Genomic DNA, 25,114 nt, shown 5'->3' on the forward strand with positions numbered 1-25,114 from the left:
AATGTAATGTCTGCACAGCCTGTGTCACACTGTCAGAACAGCCTGTGTCACACTGTCTGCACAGCCTGTGTCACGCTGTCTGCACAGCCTGTGTCACACTGTCTGCACAGCCTGTGTCACGCTGTCTGCACAGCCTGTGTCACACTGTCTGCACAGCCTGTGTCACACTGTCAGAACAGCCTGTGTCACGCTGTCTGCACAGCCTGTGTCACACTGTCTGCACAGCCTGTGTCATGCTGTGTGCACAGCCTGTGTCACACTGTCAGAACAGCCTGTGTCACGCTGTCAGAACAGCCTGTGTCACGCTGTCTGCACAGCCTGTGTCACGCTGTGTGCACAGCACAGAGTCGTTTACATTACTGGCAGCAGTGGGTCAGACGCTCGCAGAGTTTAACCTCAGCGCTTTGTTCTTACACAACCTCTGTGCAAAGCTCCATGTCATTCTCTGAATACCGGGCTGTCAGATACCATGACCCAGAATGCCCTCCTCTCGGGCCGGGGAGGACAGCAGAAATGTGCAGCGAGCGCAGTATGTGGCCCGCGAGCCAATCATCTCTCCACATTCACCCCAGAAAGCCGACGTCTCCCTGTTATTGTTGTTTGTTCTGCGGCCCCTCGTGAGTAATTTGCATTTGTGATGCTGCCACTGCGATAAACGATGGGGGTTCTCCTCAGCCTGTCGCCCTGTAGACATGCAATTTAGGAGCCTTATTCCGCTGCTCCTCCTCTGCGCCTCCTCCGCACCTCCTATGCTGCTCCTGGCTCCTCCGCTCCCCTGGTTCACTGGGGGCCTGGGTCTTTTTCTCCCGTCAGTCAAAAGCAGTTGAGGATTGTTTCTCCGATGACGTCGTTTTTTGTGAATAAACACTTTCATTGTCATTTCAATGCAATGTACAAAGGGTTTAGTGGCTATCCAATTAAGTCCTGATGACAATTTTCACAACTGTAGCTATGCTAACATTAGTAAACACACATTGGTATTACCCAGGGCTGTGGTGAATGGCAGTTTTTATATCACTCTAAAGCTCAAGATATTCTACTGAGAAGAGAGCTTTCCTCTCAATAGGTCCCTTGATATACATGTCGTGATTGGGGGTTATTGAAGTTTTGGAAGTTTTGATCCTGAGGCTCTATGCTGCACTGTGGCTGCCCACTGCACTTAAGTAGCTTGGACAGGTTAAATAGAGAGGGGAAATTACCCCACGGGTTCACAGTATATCTTTCATCTTAATGTCAGTCGACAAAATCAGCTTTCACAGACCATATGTACTGACTGGTTGCCTGTATGCCATTGGGCAAGGGAGAACAGAATTGCATAGCATTAGCAAGCGCCATTCTTATTGTTTTTGACAGCCAAACAAATAGCACGGAAGATACAGGGAGATAGAACAGCATTGGTTCAAAGTCCACTTCATATCCCAGTTACCACTAATGACACATCCTACTTTATTGCAATATTGGAACACTGAGACTAATAATGAAATAGCAGCAGGTGGCTAACCTTTGAGTTCACAGAGCTGACCCAATGAGCAGTCCCCCGTGCGTTGTCTTTGTCATCCAATATCGCTGGATTGAGTGAGCTGTGGAGTAGACCATGATAGGATGATTACTGTTTTTATAGTTGTCATCGCTTTAAATTAGGCTGACAGAGAACAGTTTCACCGAGGGAGTTTTATAAAGCACATAATGACCGGGAATGTTTTTCTGCTCACAACAGACTTCTGTCCACTGCCCATGTGGAATACCAACAATTTCTTTACCGTTGAGTCTGTGGCCACAAAGAGCTTAAGTCGCATAAGAAAATCAGTAGCTACGGTAAACTCAAGGCCCATTTATTTGGCCATAGAGCTGGCTAACATTTAACAGTCTTCTGATGAGGACCCGGTATAATGATAAGAAATAAGATTTGTAACACTTTTGGAGCAAATAGTTTTGTGTGTTCTTTTCTGTTTAGTGCTGATGCTATTGAAAATCAGATTTTTATGGACACATTGACATTGAATGAGGAAAACAAACAAAAGAGCTTATGATTTCATTGTATGTTTTTTTTCAGTATGTGTTTTTTGGTTGGCATAAAAGTAATTTTTCCATGTGAAACGTTCACATGCGTTCAGTAAGGCATATTAATAATTTGTTCTTCAGATCTTTTGTTTTGGGTGAATTGCAAGAAAGGGGAATGCCTCACGTGGAAAAAGACTAAACCCAATTTAGAACCACTAAGACGTGAATAACTTACTTTTGTCATAACATGGCCTTAAATGGTGGGCATAATTTAATAATGGTTTTATAAATGTTAGGGCTTACATGTCATATTAAGCCATATATTTACTGGTAGCCTTTAATGAGATTAGCATGGGATTTGAGAACATCATTTTCCTTTGGGCGTGTAGTAAAAAGAAGGGCTGTCTTGAATCCTTGTAGTACTGGTCAAGGCATCTGTTTTATCTGAGACGAGAAACAGATACAGCTACATCAAATTTATATTCATATATAAATGCTAATCCTTCCACAATCAGAGTAAATAAATACACATGGCCTAAATTATTGCATTGTTATTGCTCATGATTCATGGATACATCTGAAATAAAATAATAATTTTGTTGCCCTACAGCGAATTGAGTTAGCCACGAGTGTGCAGCAGAACATTTCTGTCTTCAGAACATGTTTGCACTCCTCAGAGAGGATAGTTTAGCTGTTAGTAAACACACATTGCTATTACCCCGGGCTGTGTGAGTCATCTGTGAAATAGACTGGTGAATGATCATGTATATATCATTCTATAGCTCCAAATATGCCTCTGAGAAAATAGTCCCTTGAGTTGTGACTGAGGGCTATTGATTTAGTCTTACACACTTACTGGCTATTTTATTTAATCAAAAATTAGTGTTTGTGTTCTGATGCATTGTGCATGATTGTCATGTGTGTGTGTGTGTGTGTGTGTGAGTGTGCACGTGCATGTGTGTGCTTCACTGGTCCAGAGTTGATTATACTAAATATGTTTCAAAAAGCCCAACATGTAAAGTAATTAGCATGAACAGTACACATCATGTACAATGTTAACCTGTCCAGATACTCCCCCAGCAAGAAGCTATGACCAGTGACTGTATCTGACCTCTCCCTGGCCACTGTGTGCTTGAATGCATAAAGTAATGATTACCCAACTGTGCTATGCGCTTGGCTTGTTTACATTTTTTGCCCTGGAGAGTCTGACTCAATATGGAAATGAGACTGTAAGAGCTCTTTATTAAATGTCACCTGGGGTAATGTCTTAAGAGGAGAGGCCTTCCCGGGAAGAGCTTAGCTCAGAAAAAGCATGAGTCTACACAAACTGGATTTAACTGCCGAAATCGTCTAAAATAAACACTGTTCTGTATTACCAAAGTAATCTAAACACTGTTTAACAATGCGACAAGCTTCAGTGCAGTTCAGTTCCTGTGGGCTTATGCCCAGTATGGTATTGCTAAAGTGATGGTTTTACATCTACAAAAATATAAATCAAAACCGTAATAAGGACTCGTTTTAATTTTGCGACTATCTTGGTCTCAAAGAGTAACATATTCTTCCAGAAACACTAGGGGAAAACATTTGAATGTGAATGACAATTTATTTTAAGACATTTATATTTTTCAGTTGTAGAGTCTGATTCAACATTGGTTTTACTACTCATTTCAAATTCAGTCAGCATGGAGATGTAGTGCGAGAATGAATTCATTCGGGTGAAATGACCTAAGCTCTTTTGTATTGACGGTGTTTTTCCTGGGGGAGAATCTTTGGTAAATATAGCATTTAATATATATGCAGAGGTGTGAACTTTGCTGATGTAGCTGTAACCTATTGCCATTGCAGTTGAGGTTATAACCTCGCAGTCAGTTTAGAGATTCAATGTGGGAAATGAATTCATACCCTGTGTAAAGGATATACAGGCTCCTAAATGTAACCATGGGAGCCATATTTCTGCATTCATTTGTGAACAAGGTTACATTTGTCCCTATATCTGCACCAACATCATCGTGTTATGAAAGCTGAGCGGATGCATTTCCAAGCCGCCTAGTGTTCTGCAGCTGGCCCTGCATAGGGGGAATGCCTCCCTGTTCACTCAGGGAGAGATGCAGATTCTGTCTCCCATCCCATTCAACAGACATCATTTAGGTTAGCTTGTTTTCATAAAAAATGTTTTTCCATATGACATGAATTTTATTATTTATGTTACTTGAATTTTGTCATCTGTTTTTGATATTCGGAATTACAGATTTTACTGCTGACAGCATGGCACATAAAAAAAATCTATATAGTGTCATTAATTTTCAGTTAGCCCACTAGAAGTAGTGAGTGAGTGCTTGGCTCATGCAATCATTAGATCATAGGTCAAATTTGCTTTATATGAGCAATAATGGAAACAGTAGACTGTTTTTCTGTTTGACATAGCTTAGCAAAAATAACATATACATTCTATTGAAGAGGTCTGCACTTTTGTTCTATAGCTGAAGTGGGCTGACAGACACTGTGTAATGATGGTCAATGTTCATAATATAATTATTTGCTGTCGTCTAAAACTAAATGGTTGCCTATATTTCCCCATGGTGAAGACATTATGCGCTTAATATGCATAAAAATAAACCAGATTAGCGAATGTTTTGTTCGACTAATGCATTAGTTGATTATGGCTCTGTAACGATTAACATATTAATGTGTTAAACATCCGATCCATAATATGTCACAGTCGACGGCACTCTTCCTCTGTTTAGAAGGACTAGAATTTGTTTTGGTCGATAGATATTACATATACGGTAGCTTGCGCGAGGGCAAATGCACCCATCTCTATTATACACGGGTGGTTTATCAGAACAGTCCGCGGTGTGGCTCTTTAGGTAGAGTGAACGTAAGTGGGTTGCTACAAATGGTCAGAATGAGCAAACAGTGCAAATCGCTCAAATCTCCCCTGAGTGTCCAGGATGCCTTCAGAGAGGTATTGGCATTTCTCCGTTATCAAACACCACCCAGGGCAGCTCCATCAGCCATCGCCTTCTGAGCGCTTGCATTTTCAATTTGCTACACGGAGGATTTCGAGGAAGAATCAGTCGGAATCAGCGGGGCTGTTTGTTAAATGATTTCTTTCCGCGTGGAGCCGAGTTGCGGGGGGAGAAGGACGGAAACAAAACTCTTGTTTCAGCGAGTTGCCATGGCGACGCGCGCACTCAGCGGTGGGTCTCCCGGCGGGTTTGGCGGATGAAAGGGTTGAGGTGCCCTTTGACAAACGTGAGATCAAGCTCGCCGTGGCCGTCCGACCGCCCCAGCCCCGCGTTACTCGCAGACCCCCTCACGGGGGTCCCCCGGATGTCACGTTTCAGTCTTCACAGACATTAATTGTCTGTGTTGGCTGCATTGTTTTCATCTCTCTTTTTTGGCAGTGGGAGGTTGGGGGGGGGGGGTGTTTACGGGGAGCAACAGCACGCTCTCGCTTCAGGGAAGCCAGGGGTACGAGTCGTGCCTCTTGCCAGCTGGAGAAAAAAACGGTTGGTACAGTGGAATAGCCTCCCTCATATTATGAGAGGAAGATGAGCGTGGAAGATTAACACCCCCTGGGTGTTTTAACCCTTGTCAGCTAGGCATTATACAGATCACGTCTCGGGAGAGGAAACTCCGCACGCTTCTTCATTCAGCAGCTGCGTCTGCATCCGAGGAGGCACGGGGAGGCTAATGTTTGTATGCAAATGTCACGTCGGACCGGTCAGGGTCTGATAAAATCGGATACGGTTGCAAATATCCCCAGAGCTCTGTGGAAGGAAGCTCCAAACGCGGGCGCTTCCTCCACCGCTGTTTGAATGTTACCTGGTAACCAGCAGGCTGGCTGGTTCCGCAGAATGCAGTGCAATTAAAAAATCTCTGCGGCTGTGTTGCTTTTCCACCGGAGGGGGCCTGACGGGTCGAGCCCTGATCATGCTGTGGAACGCTGACTTTAGCTTAAATGTATTCTCTCACTGTCACAGTGTAAACCTGAAGCCTCCCAGGTTTAATCACCTAAATAAGCAAACCTGAAGCAGTGAAGGGAAGGCGTTTCAGCTTTCAAAAATCCCCAGCCAATACAACGGCTGGAATATAAAGAAGAATTATTGTGCTTCGTAGCTTTTTGAAAACGGTTTTATTTTACGGTTGTATTTTTTTGTACAGCTTGACAGCTGTGGTATGTTGGGGGAAAATTAAGATCAAAAATCTTTGCTGTGAGAGTTTTTATTATTAATCATAATTATTGCAGTCATTTGAACATTCATAAAGGATATTTTAGCCACTGCTTTTATATTTTTTTCAAAGGGGAATTATCCTTTCTTTCACAATTTCAGTTGTTTTATTTCTGTTTCATACATTTTCCACAACAATTGTTCACTACTGCCAAAGCGACTGACAAGTAGTCAGTGCCAAGTAGCAACAGTTAATACTGTTAATATAGTTAAGTCTGCTGCTTCTTCCCTTCACAAGCAATATAAATATGTAATGTAACAATGTAAATGTAAAAGTCACGTTGAATTTTCCACTAATATTTTACTGAAAAATGAATGCCAACTGCATCGGCATGGGGAGGATTATGTACCAAACGCAGACAAAAACAACAATTCAATGAATTGGTACTTCCAGCATAACACATGGTACCTCATGTAAATCCGTATGCACAACCCATCTCCCTTATTTTATTGGTTAGAACAGTTGGACAGTGGGCATAATTTCACTTATTTTATGCCTCTTTTTTCTGTGCAGTTGTGTGGCACTGTAAGAAAATATGTAATTTCATTTTTTAAATTTACTTTCAATGATGGTTATTCTGTTTCCGACTGTCAGTTTTCCATTCCTTCATCAATGTTCCCAGGCTCATGAGAAAGTCGGGACCCTAACTTATGTACTGTAACTGCTGCCGGGGCCCCCAGTGTAGTAGGCCTTTATAGCAGGGGTTCCATCAACTTTAATCAGGCATTAAGATTAAAGTGAACAGTACCAGCAGATTCTAAGTTGGTTTCAGTGGAATGAATGGCTCCTAATGAAAGGTCCCTGATCTTTGCACTTGTGTCCGCTAAATGCCAGGCTCAGTAATGAAATGTCATGTAAGGTAAAGTTTAGCAGAAGTCTGAAGATCTTTGGCTCTAGCCCAATTGGCATTAGAAATACACGTACTGTCGGTGGCAGGTAGGTTTTCATCAGTGTAACTGAGGGGATCGTACAGAACGTACATCTGGCAATTAGCATTTTTCCCCTTTTCCTTACATTTAAATTTTACTTCAAGTAATATAAACAAAAAGTATTGTTAGCCAGAATAATTGCTTTTCCACAAAGAGAAGATGAATCCCTGCCTGCTATGGGTAATGAAATGGCAGCTGTATTTCTGAGGAGGTTTTTTCTTCGATGCAGAAAGAGACAGTGCAAGGCTGTCTCCATTCATTCTTTTATGTTATTCATACACAGCACCAGCTCATACATCCGGTACATATCCACATCCAGACTATATTGCTTCTGTAACTGATATTGTTAGAAGTGGGAAGGCGGAAGAAAATATGTCTGTACAAGGACAATGACTAAGCTTCGAAACTATGAAATCTTACTCATTTATTTTGCGCCCAGTTGTTACACTTGCGTCAAACGAGCCATTGAAATGGGCCATTGGAGTGGCTTTAGTAGCCGGAGAGAGTGCATGCTTATTGTTATGCTCCCGTTGTGTTCTTGTTCATTGCCTACATCCTGTGGAGTATGGATATGTGTGTTGGGGATTTAAAAATACAATTTGGCTTGTAAATTGAAAAAGGAGTGAAGAGGCAGCAGGGTGCTTATACGGCAGGACACGGGGTAATGTGCCACTGCTACTGACTGTGGCCACAGTCTCCTCTCAAAGCCTGTAGCCACTGCTACTGACTGTGGCCACAGTCTGCTCTCAAAGCCTGTAGCCACTGCTACTGACTGTAGCCACAGTCTGCTCTCAAAGCCTGTAGGCACTGCTACTGACTGTATCCCCAGTCTGCTCTCAAAGCCTGTAGCCACTGCTACTGACTGTGACCACATTCTGCTCTCATGGCCTGTAGGCACTGCTACTGACTGTAGCCCCAGTCTGCTCTCAAAGCCTGTAGGCTCTGCTACTGACTGTGGCCGCAGTTGTTCTTGTGTGCTCACTCTATCCCCAGTTGACATTAGAGAATATGTCTGCTGAGATTAAACATTATAAAGACTCCATAGGAAGCAGTTTTATTTACAATTCATAAAATGTACAGTACAGGTAAAATCTTTATAAAATGTGCAAGAAAAGGGTTTGCAGGAAATCCCTGTTGTGAAGGGGGTTTCATGAAGTGAAAGGTTTATTTGTCAACTATACTCACCACAGGCACATTATTGTTTTGAAGATAATATATGCACATCATCTTGGTTAATTTGGATTTTTATTTTATTTTTTTGCCGAAATAAGATTTTAAGTGATCTTCCCCCGGTGGCATCTGTTGAAAGCGATGGTTTGAAAATAACAAACTGTCTTTCTTTCATCATTATTATTGCCGCACAGTCATTATCTGTCTGTCTGAAGGCAAAACAGTGGTGGTTTCATTCTGAGCTACTGCTGCTTTATTTTTTCTCCTCCGTCGTTTGTAAAGAAATTCATTTCTGCTTCCTCAGAACCACAGGAGAAAAATGAGCAGGCCTCAAAGAAGCCCAAAGAGAACAGCTTGCCGCTGGTGATGCATTCTGTAAAGAGAAAAAGGCAGGCCTTTAAAGTTAATGGCATTGGTAAACCCGGGAAATATGATTTTTTTGATGATTCTGTTAAAAGCCACCCTTGTATGTTTTGTATAACCTGCTGAATGATTATATTCCTCTCAGCTCTGCTCAATGTCGTTTAATGGATAGTCATTACCCAAAGTCATTATTTGTATGTTTCTTCTGGCCTCTTGTGTTATGTAAACATTTTATAGCGATTGACCCTTCCCTCAAGCAGATCTGGTAGAATCCAGGAGAGTTATGAACCGAATAATTATTCAGGTATTCAGTCACGCACACAGCAGAATGCAGAAGGTTCTGCTTTTGCATTGGTTTGCAACGTGGCTCTGTCTTTTTCAGATAGCGTTTCATGAAGCACACTTCTTGGATTTATTCTTCAGCCCTGGCAAACGTACATTTGATGTTGTTGCCAGGCGACTTGGGCGCCTATGGTATGTGTTGGACTCACACGGTTCTAATACTGTTTGAGGGTGATAAACAAAGGGGGAAAGATAAGAGCGCTTGTTTGACTTTTCAAATGCATGCAGGACATCAAAGCTGTGGAGATATTAGAGAAAAAATACAAGCTTGCGTGTTCGGTAGGACTTGGCGTAGCCGTGGGTGGATGATGTGTTAGATCCCAGGGAAGTCGCCCCTGCCTCCCCCTGCCTCCCCTTGCCCCACTCAGGCTCTGCTTGGCTGACTGCTGCCCTTCCCCTGGGGCTTTACACAAACCTGCTGCACCTTTTTGAAATTCCATCTCTTTTCTCCTGTCATAACGTGATGTACCTGACAAAGAATATCTGTGGCCACTGGCTGTTAGGCTGAGCTACTCCACAATCCAAACAATAGCGATTGTCTCATTTTATAGCTTAAATATGTGCGTTATTTTTGAAAAAGGAAGGAGAAAACACTTGAGATTTTCATTATGCAATTTATTCATGCAGCATACCGGCATATTTTCATTTGCTAATCCCATTAGGGAGAAGGGAGTCAACTGATACCATAAGCCCTGATTGTCTATGTCCGTAGTTTTATCTGTATTCATGAGTTGTCATAAATGAGAATATATTAAATATTCGGTTCAGTATCTTTCTTAGAAATCTAAGAGGATAACATGATAATATATGTGAACTTTGATTGATGGCTAATATGATAATTTGGTGGGCCTATTCTTTAAATACATTCAATTCATTCGGTATTCAAATTAGTATCCTCAAATTGGGGGCTAAACCAAATTCTCATTTGAAAATTGAAGTGACCATCAATGATCTATCTTACTGAAGTGTCAATATCTACCAGCAGTCTTAATTTTCTCCACAAGATTATTAGATGGGTCAAATGCATAATGTTTTTGATTAAAATATTTTACACTTTAATGAGTTTATCTGGTACATTATGAACCTATGAAATACAGTAGAATTACAGAGATCCCCTTTCAAAGCCTGTAGCCACTTGGAAAAACAAACGGGAAAAAACCCTGTCTTTTGTTTGGCCCAATTATACCAAGCAAGATCAATCGAGTGCAGAAAAGTATTTGAATCCAAAACAATTACATGTTTCACACATGTCTGAATCCAATACAAAACATAGGCTTAAATTCAGAAACAATGACTGCGGAAAAGAAAAACAATTGGTGCTAACTACTGCGCAATATAGTTATACAGATATATGTATATCTGTTAACTAGCTTAGTGGCAGTAAACAAGTTATGCAAATTATGAATAAGAATACTTTCAAACTTTTGGTTGTTGAAAGTGAAGACCATTCCTGTTTGCTATTGTACTGAGTAGAACTACATAGAACTATCATTTTTGTAGAAATGAATAAAAAGTACATGATTCCTTTGTCGGTCACATCTAACATTGTCCCGAATATTTTTGTGATGTTACACTCCATGTCTAAATGCACTTCATGCATAGAGTGACTTGAATGCGCTGTTAGAAGTAATGCATTAGTCTTTGATGGAAGCTGTACAATCTTTATAGGCTGTCCCTTTTAGGTAAACAGTTTTATTGCTCTATAGTGCTGCCATGTCCCCAGATGGAGCTGTATTTCTGAAGGCTAATGGCATATTAAAAAGGACATCAGCTTCAACATTAATCAAGGTTTATTTTGGGGGCAAATAAGGTTGGAAGATGAATTAAGGTCATTGGAAAACGGAAATGTATATATATTTTCTTTTTCTCATGCTTCACCAAAACAATACAGACATATCTCAGACTGAATAATGTGAAATGTTTAAACAGTATTTCTTCACTTAAAAAGTGATCCCTTTTGACAGAACCCTCATACTTTCTGAACACAGTTCTAATTCCAATCAAATATTTTTATGGAATTTCCTGAGTCTACACATTTATAACGCTTTTCTTCATTAGCTAAATGCAATTTGGTGGGCGGAGGTCTCTGAGGAGCGATGAACAATGATTTTCTTTTGAAAGAATTGCTTGTTTTTTTTCTATGCAGCTGTGAGGGTCTGCGGCAGTAGTTCCACCCAAGTTTGTTATTGCAGATGTCATTTGCATACTTCAGAGGTTATGCTGTAGCCAGTGGTCTCATGTTACTCTTTATGCAACAGTTAACCTTAGACCCTGCTATGCAGCACAACCTAAAGGCTGGTTATCTGCACAACAGCAAAATTCAGTAAGGAACACTGCCTACTCCTCCTGAATTATTTATAAGTACTGCAAAGATGGATAGATAGACGTCAATTCATTTTTGCTGGGGGGGATCTGTTAGTTGAGTTAATAGATGCAGGGTTTCGAGAAATGTGTTGTTTACCATTGAGACATGGTCGTTCCTTGTGTGAGCTCAAATTTCCCTCATGCTTACAACTTCATTGTATATTCATCTGAAATGAATATACACAACAGTTCTCTGTCAGCGCGGTGAGAAAACTTGTTTCCTGTGATACCAATGCCATTTGTTCTTGCTCATTATGGAACGGGCCTACGCTCAAAAATATCCCTCTAATGGAGGATTCTCACTGGAATGGCACAGATCTGTGGTAATGGAGACAATGGTCTTCTGTTGCTTCCTCTTTATGAAAGAGCACAAATAACACGGTGACGTAAACACACACAGATCTCAGATCGACAAAAGGTGCTAAAGAGCCCTTGATTTTTTTTCTGGAGGGAAAACAATTTTTGTTGACATTTAGGTCTCAATTTACCCTGTATATCAACTGGTCAGTGGGCGTTAAAGGCTGCACAAATGCATGCTGGGATGCTTGGTATGTGGCTGTTTCATTGAGTTAGAGTTCGTTTTCTGGGTAGAGGGCTTCTGTGCTGTGCTGCCAGGGTAATTAACATTAGGTATCCTGTTCAGTATCTCTTTTGCTCAGCTGCAATCAGAAGCGAATGACCATTAGCATCATTAAAGGAGCTCTTATCAAGCATTGGGCTTTGTGTGCTGATGCATTTCTTAATTATCAGACTGTTTTCCGAGAGACAAAATTTGTCTTAACCCTTTCAAGTGCAGTTGCACTGAAAAACATTCAGTGTACCATCAATTCTGTAAGTACATTTAACTATAATTGAGTACATTTGGTCCTTACTGGATATTATACACTACACTATATTCAACACTGACAATTTTGCTACATAGGCTTGCACACCGAAACAGAACATTTGAATATTCCTTTGATTAGAATTCATGACTGAACCTCAGTTGTACCCATGCACGTTATTGTTGTATTGTTGAGCATTTTGCCCTGTTCATTTGCAATGGTTTTACTATTTGAGTTTGATCTACATTGAAGATCAGTACAACCTTCTTGTGATCTAAATTTAACAGTTCACAATGACATATTTGGAACACAGGCTTTTTGTTTTGCCATCCTGACATTCACATCACTTAGTCGGTAATTACACTAACAGATTTTTAGGCCCAGGGTCAGGGGTCAAGTAGCTTGGAGGGAGTAGCTACAACTGTTAGCACATGTAATCATGCATTAGAGGCTACGAGGCTGCAAATGGGCTTTGACTCTTAACATACCAGTCCATGGGATTAGTGCCCAGTTAGTGCCCTTTCAGTTCAAAATTGTGAACTGTCATTTGTTGATTTTCAGATAGGTGGTTGTTTATAGTTTTTATCCAGCCGTGCACCGCTGAAGTTGGCCTGAGGTGTTTACTTGTTTTGTGAAGGGAGAGGGCTGGTGTCTGGTGCCTGCCCGTGTGGGTGAGTAATCGTTTGAGCTGCGTGCCTGATGGTCCGCTCCACTTTGCACTGCCTGCTCTCTGGTGATAACTTTAATCGTGCGTCTGCTGGGCCCTTCGCTCTCTTTTTAATTGAGAATTAGGAGGTGACAGTTGGAAAGCGTATGGTGCACAAAACCTGCATTGCCCATTACACAAAGATTCCCTAAGTTATTCCGAATGCATTGCCATCTGCTGTGAAAATGAGAAATTATTTTGCATTTCTGCTATCTGTTTTCTACTTAAAAGTGCTTACATTCAGGTTAATAGCCCTTCAATTAACACATCACAACTTATTGACTTTCCATTTCCCTTTCCACTTTGCCCACACAAGAGGGCAATTTCCACCTATTTTGTACTAGTTCTATAAAAGATTCAATGTCTCAAAAACTATTTACTGCACACACATGGTTGAAGACTTAAATTAAAGGTTGAAGGTTGTCAGAGCATGTACATGCAGTGTACACAAAAGTTATATTAAAATACGAAGAAAGGTTTGTCAGAAAACAGTCGTAGCTTCATAACCAGGTGGGATATTGCGTTCCATAAATATGTCTGTATCAAATAATTAGAAAAACAAACCTGTATTTCTACCAAACTTGAAATATGTCGGCCGGACGTGGACTTCTGAATTGTATATTTTTGTTCTTATATTGGAACATGATTTTTTTGACGTAGAGAAAAGGTATCAAGGAAGAATATGCCTTTTATTGTCTGAGTCTGTGACAAGGTTAGGATTGTACCGTAAGCGTGGCATGGAGGAGCCTGCTGTTTTACTGCCCTGCCTTGCAAATAAGAGGCTGATAAGAACGCAACAATAATTCATGACGTTGACGACTCAACCACAAGGGGCAGAGTGGATTGGGTTAACAGTGACCAGGTGTTGTTTTTCTTTTATACTGTCTAGGCCTAGCATCATAGTTTCACAGGCACAGCATCGAACATGCCCCTCTACGAGTTTTGGATTTCGCCAAGTTCATGCTCTGTGCCGCTGTTTTTGTAGCTTCTCTCAATACCTAGTATACTTGTGCAGTTGTCCCTTGGTGATGACTGCATTGACCTGTGACACAGTGGGATTCCCCTGCTCCCTTTCTATCCCCTAATCACCCTATTCACCCTAACCTGTAGGCATGCATAGCAGGCCCCGAGAAGACTTCACTTTAATTTCCCCGGCTGTGCATTTATTTATTTTCCACCTTTGAACTTACAATATCTCTTTTATTTTCAGTGGTTTTAAAAGCTCAGTTTGCCTGCAATACAAAGTCTCAAATCATTGGATATTTGGGGCAAATGTATTGCATTCCTAAAAAGAAAAGAAATGAAATACTGCAGGAAGTAAAATTAATTTAACTGAAAAGTCTGTTGGATGACTTTAACAGAAAAGCAATGTTATGGCAAGTAATCCTTAAGTAATTTGTGTCATTTTGACATGAATAACATTAATGAGTGAAGAATCTATGCTGTGAAAGAGCATATAAATCTCTTTTTATTAACAGAAAAGTGTGTAGTGGTTTTATTCTTCATTAATAATTTTACAGCACACACACACACACACACACACACACACACCGACACACGCACACATAAATGGGCATACCCTGTAAATTTGCTCATCTTTAATGACTATTTTAATTTATTTAAAAAATAGAATGGCCAGCTACTGCATATTTCCCTGTGTGCGGGAATTAAGATTCACCAGATTTACCAGACTCTTATCATAGTTTCCCATGTGATAGCTATCTAAAGCAAAAAAGCATACACTAATGTTAAAACATTGCTTAAGCAATATGCTATACAACTGCTTCACATGTAAATGTAACTTTAAGTTACTCTGGTTTCAAATAAATGGTAAGATGGCAGCTGAATTTTAGTTGGTGTTTAGTGAATATTCATCAGTTGGGAACACGGTGGTAACAGCTGTGAACATCTCCTTACTTTGTGGCTATGGGCCAAGATCGTTATGGGCTCAGTAAACATGTTTATCAGCTGAAGGTATGTTATTGTGTCCATTATTCAGTTCAGTTCATTTTAATTGCATTTCAATAAAGCTTTTTACAGAGACACCAGCACCGAATTACAGGAAATAGGAAATATTTGGCAAGACCTGGATTGAAACCCAACCAAAATCCAGCAAGGGAGGGAAAAACTCTCAAATGGAAAGAAACTACACTTAAATCTTTATGAGATATAATAGCTGAAAGTGAAATCACAGAAGCAACTGCCTCACCGTTAAGAAAATGGGATGTAATAAAATATTGAAGGGCAACACTTAAGAATATATGGGCCAATATACACATACACAAATGGATTTCAGTATGAAAAATACATTACTATGAAATAGATAATTAAATATTTTCCCCAAATATTTCATATTTACGGTGTATGACAGTATACCCCATTTCCATAAAGGCAGATTTGTCTAAACCTCCCTTTGTCTACAAACAGTATGCTATCAAAGTGGTCAATGGCTGCATACAGGACTGAGATGATTGACAGTTTCTGCATGAATAATACATGAAGGAAAGATCACATTAATACATCACTGTTCCACATACATTTCAGAAACATGATAATTTATTCAGTTGTTAGGTACTGTATCATAGTGAGAGAGAGAGAGAGAGAGAGAGAGAGAGAGAGAGAGAGAGAGAGAGAAGTACCTATTATTCCACAATTAACAACTAATTACAAGCAAGACAAACATAAAAGCTGTCAGTCAAATATGTTTCATAACTCATACTGTGGGTTGTCAGTGCTCCATTTATTAAAACAATTAATTTCTCATTTTAAATAAAAATCCTGAAATGAAGCTATAACTTTTAATAAGATTTTAAAATTGGTCTAATATATCATTGCCTATTCAGCAGCCTTCCTCATTGAGTGGCTCCTAAAGACAAGAAATATCTGAACTTGTATTGTATCATTATAACTGTCTCTGTTTAATGTTTGAAGACCTAATTTGTCAACTGGCCAAGTACCCTGTGCTTTAGTGGAAACCATAACTAAACTAATGATTTGCTCAGTGGGAAATTGTCCAGTGGGGACTGCTATGTCAAGCTGATGATTGATTGACAAATTAACATTTTATTCAGTGAATTACATTACAGTTATTTGGCAGACACTTTTATTCAACGTGATGGACAATAAGTGCATGCCGAAAGTCATGGAACAACTTCAGAACACAGGTCAAGTAAAGTACAGTTCACAAGTCAAAAGTGGACACATTGGGCCTCATGCAAGAACCACTCGTATGAACTTGGCAGACACTCACCAATTTTCTCTTATTTATAATTTTTCCAGAGGTAGGAACTACATTGACGAGTGGTCCTGTTGTAGGAGTCATGTAAACAAGAGTCAGCGCAGCTCGCCTGACACACAGGCGTTGCAGATCAAATATGAACTGCATTGCTTATCTGTCACCTCATATGTTTTCAGAAACGTATTTCAGTAGATTGTTCTGGAGAAAAAAGACGAAGTTTATCAAAGGTCCACCATATTATTATGTTTTGTCAAAAATGAACCCAATCAAATATCAGCTGCGCCTTGATCTTGTAATCTCATTGGCCATCTATCCAACGGAGCCCACCTACAGTCGTTTATATTGATTATAACATTTAGGACAGTTAGCTGTGTCTGTTGAATCCGATTTGTCACACTTGTATGAGCCCTTCATTTAAAAAAAGTCTAATAAATGTATGATTAGAATACAAAAATGTTCTTGCATGAGGCCCATTGCATCTACCTTCAAGTTCCCAATTGGATCTGGGTCAGAAGGACAAAATGAATGCTACAGCGCTGTATGACTGATTTCTGAAAAGTTTCTGGTTATTTCTGGTTATTTTTTTCATTTTTGAATGGCAGACAAGAACAAAAAAAATATCCGCTATGAACATTACACGTCTCTAGTGTATAAACTGTGGACTTTTTCTCTGATGACTTCTATTTTTGATCAAGGTCTTTAATTTGCTCCATTCATTCGTTTTCTTAATTGTTTATTTTACCACATTTATTTATTTGTCCAACAGTTTTGCTTGTCATAGAGAATAAAAGTCAAACTAAGGGCTAGGGCAAGTGGAGTGAAGGCCTGTTTTGTTACTGTTCTCTGCCGATTTCAACACTATTGGTCCCCTATGAGTGTCCTGCTGTCTCATGAATGCTAGATAGAAAAATGGGCCTCGTCTCCTGTTTACATCCTGCTTTTCTAATATAGTAGTTTTCAAATGTAGTCCATGGACCCCTGTTGGTCCACAAGAACCCCCCTGGAGTAGACCCCCCCCCCCCCCCCTAGTGTAGATGGTCTGTGAAGGACTCATCTCTGTGTTGAGTGGAATAGGGAAGCGTGCTCTAATGCATGGAGAGCTTTCTGACCTGGGCTTGGGTACTGGCTTGAGTTAGATGATGAGAGCCCCCTTGTTCTGCACAACACAAGAGGAGCCTAACAGTGAAAACACGTAAAGAGAAAAAAAGATGGATTAGGCTCTCTAATTTAGAGAGACCTGTGGACATCGTTATGATCACAGTTCTTGTTGTATCATTAGCCCAGTCTGGGTGATTCGTACACCGCAACACAAGGAGAGCTCTTAACCAAAGCACTGACCAAAGTACATTTCTGTACATCCTTTATAAACCTTTGTAGTATGTCATAAATGTCCTTCAAATCATTGGAACTGAAAATGCCGACTATAGATTTGAAGTGTAGAAGTCCATTTTTTTCTGTACTTCTGTACTTTTTTTTGGGACTTGCTGGACATGAACGAATAGAAAGTTACAGGACCACTTGTGGCCCTAGCCAAAACGAGCATGACGGGATTAATTTGTGTGCTTGTAAAACCGATAATCGGAAAGTGCTGCGACGCGTAATGAAAGCTGAAAATTCGCTATTGATCCCAAGGAGCCTCTCAGTTGTGCCTTTGTTACTGCGCTTTGCTCTCAGAGAAATCTCCTCAGGTGAGAACGTAAGTGCAGTTGAAGGAGGACTCTAAAATCTAAAATGTCTAAAGTGGGTTAGCTTTTTCACATTGGATCATTTGAATCGTTACATGTTCACATGTCACAGATATTTTTTAATGTGAGCTACAATTTTCACATGAGACTTCAAATTGCATGCTTGTAGATTACCCTTTTCTGCTCTCATTTTATAAATGGGATTATTTTTATAATTTACATATGTACTCTTCCCTGCGACCCTGTTCAGGATAAGCGGGTTAGGATAATGAATGAATGAATGAATGTGTACTCTTCATAAATTTGGTGTTCCCCTGTGGAACATGTGATTTTTTCAAGAGGGTACACTGGGTCCATTCAATTTGAGAACTTTCTTGAGAGCTTGGTTAAGTAATAATAAAACTATTATTCCTTTCATTTTGAGTTTCTAATTCCCAACACATTAACGTCATCTGACATACATTCCCGGGTGTGAGAACTACAATCCCAGAGCGTGTTCTCCCTTGGATAGAGTGCAGGAGTTTGAGGGTGAGGGTTCACGGCCAGCTGAAAGCCATTAACCCCGCGGTGATGCTGTTTCCTCTCCGTGCCTCTGAGAGCCTGCGGCCCGCAGGATGTTCGTGGCGGGAAGCGCGCCATACCGAGCGCCAGCGGCCTGCTGGCGGGGGCGCCGGCGAATCGCCGTTTTTGGCGGCTTCGTTTTGTGAGGGTTGAGGAGCGCGAGGGAAGAGCTGCCTTTGAGGACGCGATGATATCTGCTGCCGAACCCGTGACACTGCAGCTGCAGGCTTTGGAAGCGGGGGCTGCTGGGTAATTGCACTGGCAGGAACTGGAACAGTGACAGCGCTTCAGCCTGTGACCAAAATGAACCAGTTTGTTACTCTCTTGCTCTCCAATGCTCAGAGGGACGAAGGCCGCAGCGAATCCGTTAGATATACCAGCTGGCATGAGATGCAGGCAACGGCTTCGGTAGTTACAAGCATAGCAACAAGTGGAGCAAGTGGAGTTTTCTGTTTTGTACTTAATCCTGAATTTGTGAGAGCGAATTCTCTGTTTAAATATAGGTCTGACTACTGAAGTATTTATATTTGCTGTGTTCTGATTGTACCTGTCTCTGTCATTACCTCTTAATTTCATGAATACTAGCTTCCTGAATGTTTAATACCACACAATGTGTCAGATTCATGTGAAGAAACAGTGCAGGCTATTATCCTACTATTATGTAAGAATGATATAGGACTCAAATTTAACTCAAGAAAGGCTTATGGTTAGATAATTGTCATCTGAGCTGTCCCAAATTATGCCTTTTTTAATGCTTACAGTTGTCTTAATTGAACCAGACAGGATTAACCTGATTCAAAGAAGAGGAACACAGGGACTGAGTTACCACATTGGTGTTACAGCATGAAATGTTACCGGGGGAACTGCTATGTTGACTGACTGAAATTTGGTTCACCACTACTGTAGTTTTGAACAGACACTGTATAAAGGGAACTACATGAAGTACTTTCAATAGAGTCAAACCATGGGGTTATTATGCGGTGTAATGACCCATCTCACACCGGCTGTTATTACTTTTGTCTGTCAGCTGCTAATATAAACCATTCGAACATTATTTAAAATAACATAAATGACCATAATTGAAGTACCATAATCTCAGATTCACTGTTAATTAGGTGGTCAGAGTGCACAGTAATTGAAAGGCATTATGTAGTCATACTTGTTACAGATCTCCCTTTACTTTTGAAAACAGAACAGCTACTTTTTCCAGTTTAACCGCTGTGTCATGTTAAGCCGTTCTAGCATCTGGCAACACATAACTGCTGTGATTCCTCCAGACTATGTACAGCACAGTGTATCTTTTTTACAAGATAAGTCAGGACACACTGACCCGACGCTAGCCCGATGTTCCTGGGAAAAAGATTCATCTGTATAGAAAGCAGGCATGCTGGACTCATCTTTACAGAGTGGGTGAATAAATAAACAGGGTTACTCAACTCTGTTCTTCCATAAAACTCAATAAACAGATGCAGTGAAGAGTGGCTACCGGGAAGACAAACTTCTGCTACTGCTTCTTGAGTTTAGCTGCATTGGTTTGGACAGTTATGAAGTTAAGATGCCATTGTTTTATTAAAATCAGGCAATCTTGTCAAATCTGAGTACTACCATCTACATTTCCATTTGAGGATATGTATATAAGCTCTATAAATAAGCTATGATCTACTTTTATACTTTCCTGCTAATTTCTGCTTAATGAGTGGTGAAATTGTGGCCTATGGCCTACTGCCACAGTTTCCTGGCGTACAGAAACTGAAATCATCATCAAACTGCCTCACTGATCATCCTGCTCGGTGATTGGGTCAGAATTTAAAGCGCTTTCAGTAATAACTCACAGAAATGGTACATGTAGGTCTGTGGGATACAGCTGCATGCTATTTCCATCCAGAACCAATTGGCACACCTGGTGTATTTTTTGAGCCAGCCGACTCATTGCCGAAAATTGGCGAGATATTTAGTGGGCTTTACATCCTCCTGAAAAAGCGTTTTTTCCTGAGCATTTGCCTGTCATGGACATTTCACATTTAATATCATTTTTCATGCCCAGGTACTGTATTACTAACCCCCACCAACTGCAACAACTAGGCCCGAATGTTGTTTCTGCCTGTGAATGGATTTAATTGGAATTCCTTTTAAAAATGATCCAATTTCAAATAACTTTTTTCCACTGAATAGTAGCAGTGGGATTGGATTTAATATTGGAATTCTTTTAATCAACAGAAACAGCTGTGTCATTAGTGACTCAACTGCTGATCATTTTTGCCTGATAATTATGTTTTTTTTTTTCTATTTCTGCTTTAGCTGGGGCTATATGGGGGCTCCTGAAGGATGGCACTTGTTTGCCATTTGTTGTCATTTCTCTCCTCTCTGTGGTAGTATAGATGGCAAATTGGCATTGGGTGAAGGGCCTGGGAGGCTGATGACTAAACAGTGACTTTAATGGAGACCACTTAGACTCCTTCTTTTCTGAGAATACAGAGAGAGCTTTCTGACATTTTCTGATAATTATTTTGCTCTTCTTGCTTGGTGCTATTGTGGAAACAATGTGTCATTTCCACTTTCCCCTGAGACAGAAGGAAAGAAATAGGGAGAGAGAGCGAATAAGAGAGAGAGAGAAGCGAGAGAGAGAGTGAAAATGAGCGAGCATGGCTCTAACAATGTCAGCTGGGGTGCCAGAGGGACTGGGCCTTTATTGATAAGCATCATTTAAAAAACAACACTGTGTAAACATTCATCTTCATATCCAAAAGGAAATGCAGTGAACACCCAAAACCAAGACTGAACCGTGGTGTTCAGGATTCTTTTTTATGCTGCAAAGCCACATCAGCAAAACGGTCTCTCTGGGATAGTGCTTTTTCTTCACATTGTTAGAGTCTCAGGAATCCGGCACACTTTCTCGAAACATTTTTTTTGCAAAATCAACTTTTGTTTATATAGCAATTTATACCTTAGTTGAGTGGTTGAACCATCGCACAAAGGAAATGGTTTAGCACTGCTAATAAAGAAGCGCTCAGAAGCCTAGCTCACATCAAAGCCACAGCATTTTCTGGCTTAGTCCAAACAGAGCGCATTGTCTGTCTTCTGTAGACGAAGGGAGTTTAATCAGGTCTTTCTGTGACCCTAACATATCTGTGGCAGTGGAGTCTTAAATGCGTCATTCCCCAGAAACATAAAAGGGGGGTTCAAGGCCAGGTTCTGCACCATTGAAACTGATTTGGTCTGTTTTGTTTTGCGAAAATCTTGCACAAAATAATTGGGTACGATAATTTCCACTTTGTTTTGGAACCCAAGATTGACACTGTGCACCATACCAGTCAATAGAGCATGCACACTGATTTTCTAAGGTATCTTGTGCTACTCCAGCAGTTAATAATGAAGGCCTAATATAACTAGAGATTAGGATGGCTGCCATTAAGTAGTTTCATATTTAACTGCAATCATTTAAGTCAATTTCAGCCATATCCCTTGCTCTCAAACCGTTTCAGTGCAGTTCAAGTTTATGCAGAATTTGATTACTCAGTGCAGATATCTATGCCATGTACAACTGATAAAACTAATTGAGGCAAAGAAATCTGCTGATGTGTCCATAGCCTTGAGACTTTGAGACTTATTGTACTTCATCTTTGTTATTAAAATGGAGGAAGGACTGTAATGGTTCACACGAGGGCTGAATTATATTTAGCAGCGCTTTTTCTTGGAGCTGCATCTATTTCCTGTCCACAATATAGGCACATCCATTGACGTTCTTTTGAACAGCAGCTCCCCGTGGGTTAGCATTAGCGTTATGTGACTACAAGCGGATATTCAGCTCGTTTCAGTGTCTCAACCTCATGCCTTTACATGGGCTACAGTCTCCCATCCCCCAAGAGAAGTCCCACAGTGCAGAAACATTAATGCATAATGTTCAGAAATCATGCTTACACTATGTCCCACAGTCTTTGATCAATCCCACATGACGGATTTATCCGAAGTGGCTGAGTGCCCAAGGGAGTAGGGGTTATGTCACCCTCCTGGGTTGCACACTTCCACCAAGACTACAATTGATTTATAGGAATACATCCTGAGCTCACATAATAAAATGCTTGTGTTTTGCTTGATTGCTCCCCGAAGAGCAAGATGTTATTGATCGAGAAATAAATGCTGTAATGACCGAAAGTGAATAATTTAAACCAGGCTTGTTTACAATAACTCAGCTAGTTTTTTTTGTCATTTTTTATGCAGTAATTACTTCTGAGTCCCAGATGTATTAACTAGGATGACAATGTGCTTCCATGTCCAAAGTGTAATACCCCAGTGATCTGGTCTCAGTTTAAAATAGAGTAAAGATGGTGCTCATAAATCAAGGCTGAGTGGGTTGACCTGTATGCTTTCTAGTGTTTTATTTGCACAGCTTTGACATGTTTTTACTCTGTGCTCATATCAATATAAAGGGCTAGTTGTGGGTGTGGACACTGAAGACAGTCTTCATTGCTTTTGTTCATCACACAAGAAGATTAAGAAAACATAAAAATATTGTTTCGGATTAAACACTGCAGCGTGTATGATGAAAGATTATGCAAATGTTGCCATTTCCCCTTCATGCCGTGCAGGTCTAAAGGGTATATTCATGCTATTTCATCTAAAAGTAATTTTCCGCAAAGCAGTGGTGATATCCTCATTAATGTATCTGAATAATGCTGTGGAGTGACGGCTATTTCTGGCTTTTTATATTATTATTAATATTTCTTCATCTTTTATGTGAATAATGATCCATTGAGGGCAATACTGTATGTACACTCACTGAGCACTTCATTAGGAACACCTGCAAACCTACTTATTCATGCGATTATCTAATCAGCCAATTGTGTGGCTGCAGGGCAGTGCATACAATCATGTAGATACGGGTCAGGAGCTTCAGTTAATGTTCAACCATCAGAATGGGGAAAAAATGTGATCTCAGTGACTTTGACCATGGAATGATTGTTGGTGCTCGACAGGGTGGTTTGAGTATCTCAGAAACTGCTGATCTCCTAGGATTTTCACAGTCAAGAGTCTCTAGAGTTTGCAGAGAATGGTGCGAAAAGCAAAAAACATCCAATGAACAGCAGTTCTGAAGACAGAAAAGGCTTGTTAATGAGAGACGTCAGAGGAGAATGGCCAGACTGGTCAAAGCTGACAGGAAGGTGACAGTAACGCAAATAACCACACATTACAACAGTGGTATGCAGAAGAGCATCTCTGAACACACAAAGCATCAAACCTCTAAGTTGATAGGCTATAGCAGCAGAAGACTTAAATACCTAATAAAGTGCTCACATCTTTTTGAAGATCTACAAACGCTGTTCTTAGATCTTCAAAAAGATAGAAGAAATGTGTGATCAGGCCGTTGACCAGCTATGTTCAGTTTGGTATACTGTGTACAGTACGCTGCATCTCCTGCTAATCAAGCTTGCATGCAAGAAATGGTAAAACAACCTGAAAGGAAATAAAACCTGCTAAATATGTACAGCCTTGTACAGGCCAGCTGAGTGCATCCACGTAGACATTCCCTGTAATTCATTTTCAAATATTCATTGAAGGTTTTCATGTTGGACTAATTATCTTGAATAATGAATGTAAGATAAACAGTTGATCATTTTCAAAGAAGAGAAGCCCGCAGATTTCAGGAAGAAAGTCGTGTTTTTGGTTGTCAATTAGATGGACATTAGGTTTTCAGATCTAGCCTGCTACTTTAGCTTGCCTCACTTCAAAGTGGAGGATGATAATGACTCTCTGTGTCCTATTAAAACTGCCTAAAAAGTATCCTCTGCTGACATTTTTCAAATCTATTCCTAATGACTTCCTTCCTTTTATGTATTCATTTCACACATTTGCTTAAGAGGCCACAATAACCAGCCTGAACACAAACAATGTGATAAGAGGATGACCTGCCCAAGCACTCTTCTGGGACGTTCCTTACCATTGTGAGATGACTCATTTAGATCGTTTAGGACTCCTTTGATTTGATTATCGTCCCAAGCGCTTGAGTGGTGTTAGCCAGTCACACCAGCAGTGTGACATTTCTCTCTCTCTCCCTCTCTCCCTCTCCCTCTCCCTCTCCCTCTCTCTCTCCCTCGCTCTCCCTCTCCCTCTCCCTCTCTCTCTCTCTCCAGCCCTGACCAACGTGAAGCTATGGGCCATCGACAGACAATGTTTCCAGACCATCATGATGCGGACGGGGCTGATCAAGCACGCCGAGTACATGGAGTTTCTGAAAAGGTGAGAGCGCTCTTTTCCTCTCCTCTCCTCTTCCACTCTTCTCATTGTGGATGCACTGCAGACTGAAATCCCCCCCCCACCCCCCCACCCCCACAGTGCGCCCACCCGCCTGGCCCTCCACTGGAAACTGTGCATCTCCTTCCTCCTCGTTCTTTTCATCATCAGTTCCGCCATTTGCATAATGGTTGACAAAAAAGAGGGGTAGCTCGTCAAATCTGGCGAAGTATATATCGCTTATTAAAGGCAGACGCGCACATTGTTGCGCTAGTATGACAGATGAAAGAAATTCTCATCAAAGAGCATGAAACATTACTGTGTAATGTCTTTCTACATCAGTGCTGGTTCGGTATAGCCCAGGAATCCGTGCTATATCATGTGAAAAATTACAGTCATAAATCGTGAGCTGAGAATGATATGGTTCTAGCTGACATTTCTTACAAAAATGAGTTAGTGTCATAAAT

At 40.7% G+C, this 25,114-nt stretch overlaps 1 protein-coding gene across 2 annotated transcripts in view; it reads left to right on the forward strand.

Annotated features, from left to right (window-relative positions):
- The window catches only part of prkg1b (protein kinase cGMP-dependent 1b), a 125,792-nt gene that overhangs the window by 49,592 nt on the left and 51,086 nt on the right, over positions 1-25,114 (forward strand). For both annotated transcript variants that reach the window (XM_061231344.1, XM_061231343.1), the window contains exon 4: positions 24,548-24,653. In XM_061231344.1, the coding sequence (XP_061087328.1) occupies positions 24,548-24,653 (106 nt within the window). The remainder of the gene's footprint in view (positions 1-24,547; positions 24,654-25,114) is intronic.

The sequence above is a fragment of the Conger conger genome, chromosome 2 (assembly GCF_963514075.1).
Source record: "Conger conger chromosome 2, fConCon1.1, whole genome shotgun sequence".
Classification (NCBI taxonomy): Eukaryota; Metazoa; Chordata; class Actinopteri; order Anguilliformes; family Congridae; genus Conger; species Conger conger.